Source organism: Daktulosphaira vitifoliae, unplaced genomic scaffold (genome assembly GCF_025091365.1).
Source record: "Daktulosphaira vitifoliae isolate Bord-2020 unplaced genomic scaffold, ASM2509136v1 Scaffold_310, whole genome shotgun sequence".
NCBI classification, from domain to species: Eukaryota; Metazoa; Arthropoda; class Insecta; order Hemiptera; family Phylloxeridae; genus Daktulosphaira; species Daktulosphaira vitifoliae.
This window is the reverse complement of record NW_026099875.1, coordinates 461-3,271: the sequence shown is the minus strand read 5'-3', so window position 1 is coordinate 3,271 and position 2,811 is coordinate 461. Positions and strand designations below refer to the sequence as shown.

Genomic DNA, 2,811 nt, shown 5'->3' with positions numbered 1-2,811 from the left:
GAAAATTTATAAAACAATATTTACAAAACAACTATTTTTTTTAGTTTATATATATGTATAAAATTATATCATACAACAAAATGTATCATAACATTTTTATTTGGGAAGAAATGTATTTAATAAGAGTAATAATAATTGGCAAAGTCAACTGCAAACAGATCATGAAAATTAATAACCTAAGTCTATTTTATAAAAAAATGTACATAGGAAGGTCTTGCCATTAATGTTATGCCATATTATCTTATATTATTACTTTATTCAACTCATTTATATAATTATAAATATTAATTATATTATTTTATAAAATATTTTTTATTATTTATCTTTAATTAATTAATTTACATTTTAAAAATATATTAAAATGATTATCAATAATATAAATTATATTTTGTTTAAATTGTAAGAACTAAGAATAAATCAATAGCTACAATCACAAAAATTAGTAACTTTATGGTTTTAATCTTGAATAAAATAAAGTGAAATTTACTTTAATTACTTTTTTATTAAATACAAATTATTGAAGAAAAGTATAACTGAATTTTTTATTTTGTATAAAGTATGTTCGAGGTTTAGATCAATATTGATATATAAACAATGTATTTAAGTTTTATATCTTTTACTTAAAAAAATATATATATATTTCATAACAAAATTTTAAAACATTGAATAATAACTGTACTCTACTTAAGATAGGTTGTAAAATATTAATTATCCCATTATATGTTGTGAATAAAATTATGACAATTCTCTAAGTTAAAAATTTCTATTTTTACAATTAATACTTTAAGATTATTGATTAACTATTTATAATTTATGGGAAATGTACAATATGTTTTACTAATCATCTATTTTGTAAATAATTGTTAAGCCTTAATAAATTATAAAATTACAAAATGAAATTCTAATTTATAAAAATAAAATATATTTAGTGTAATTTTTTTATAAATGAACATATTAAGACTAATGTAGAACTATTTAATTTAATAACAAAAACAAACCAAGTTCAATTGTTATTATATATTTAATTAATGTATAGGATGAACATTAAAAATATAACTTAGAGAAAACAGACTTCAAAATGATTCAATTAAATTCTGCTATAATATATTATGATACAATTTTGGACTTGAACGTATAGGCAATGTACAATACAACCATACTAACAAGAGCTGCCAAAAACTCAGAATTAACCCATACTCCTTTGTATGCTCCAGGATACCTAACATATGCTGTGTGGACTGGTGTGACACTGCTTGTAGATTCACCATCACGTAACAATTTTCTCAATTGACCATAGCCAACTTCATCATATAAATTAACAACATAATCTCCACGATGTGCCTTTTTAAAATCATCTAACCAACTCACCTTGAATAAATATTTCTTACAATAATAACAGATTTAATTAATATATATCAAATGAGTTCACTTACTTGATAACGGTTAGGCCCTAAATCAGCAGCAGCAATTAATTTACCTTCAACTTCAGCATATAAATTAGATGGAGCATCTTGACAATCGACAGAAATTTGAGCAATAAAGGCTGCTTCAGAAACGATTATGGCATCAGTAGTCGTGTATGAATCTACAGTGTACTTACAAGCTGCGGCAGCAGCAGAAGTCATAGCAAAAAGAGACAGAGCGTATAAAATACATCTATAAGATTTCATTTTGTTTCAATAATTAAGAAGTAATTTAAATTTAATTATATAGTAGATTTTTTCTTAAATAAACTAAAATCACTAACAAGTAAAATTCAAACACAATACAAAATTAGGATCTAGACTAGTTTAAAAAGTGCCAACAGTTAAGTTTGTGCAAAGCGGTGATAACAATTTGTGTCGATATCTGAAATGCGTGTGCCGATGTCATCGTTTTTCAGTGTGACCAATGACAAAAATATTTTATTTCAATGCAACCCTCACTGTAGTTCATCAAGTAGGACTTTCTCGGCTAAATAATTTGAAATTTGGAAATTCTCCTTTTATTACAATCATCTAGTGTAACTAAAAATTAGAATCTACAAGGGTTGAAATCGCATATTTTTGAAACGTATTTTTATATAACACAATATCTTATGTAATGACCTATTTCTGGTATATAATGTTGAACAAAAAAATGCAATTTGTTTACGTATGAATAAAAATGGCCACCTAGGCTCAAATTGTTTCTTATTACAACCAATTCAGGTAGAAAAATTTTCCCGGTTTTAAGTTAAATAGTAAATATCGGAAATACGTCAATGTAAATATAATATCATAGTTATTATTAAGAACTAAAAATCAGTTTGGACCTTAAAAATACGACTCCTTCCAATCCAAATATTAATTCGTACGAACGTCCACGACCAAAATCAATGTTTGATCTGTCACTGTATCTGTCCATTTAAAATTAAAAAACTATATATTTGTAATGTAATAATTATCTGACATCCATTACCCATTATCACGGTAATAAATTGCTCTAGTAAAATAAGATTAAAAAAAACACCAACATTAAAATAATTGAAATAAACAAAACTTTCTTTTTTAGGGGAGTAATTAAGGAGGAATATAGTGATAGATCTCTCTCCAGAACAAATTTATTGATTTGGTAAAAATTCATTTTTTTTTTGCTTGAAGAGTAGTGAAAAATGTTTTTATGTAAATATACTCCCAGAAGAAAACAAATCCCGAGACATTCGATTAAGTTTTTTAAATAATTTATGTGGAACGAGCAATAATTAAAAAAAAAATTGTTGTGTATGAAGTTTTACTTTCTGACTATAGAGATACGATGACATTTTTTAATATGTCTTATATTGGTTATGTT

The 2,811-nt window shown here is 24.4% G+C and overlaps 1 protein-coding gene across 1 annotated transcript; it reads right to left on the bottom strand.

Annotated features, from left to right (window-relative positions):
• Positions 1 to 220: 220 nt before the first annotated feature.
• On the bottom strand, positions 221 to 1,822 carry LOC126909376 (translocon-associated protein subunit delta-like). The gene is made up of 2 exons (XM_050691792.1): positions 1,434 to 1,822; positions 221 to 1,368 (listed from the first exon to the last, which is right to left on the bottom strand). Exons 1-2 carry the CDS (start codon positions 1,668 to 1,670, stop codon positions 1,108 to 1,110), a joined length of 498 nt encoding a protein of 165 aa, XP_050547749.1. The 5' UTR covers positions 1,671 to 1,822; the 3' UTR covers positions 221 to 1,107.
• Between the last annotated feature and the right edge of the window lie 989 nt (positions 1,823 to 2,811).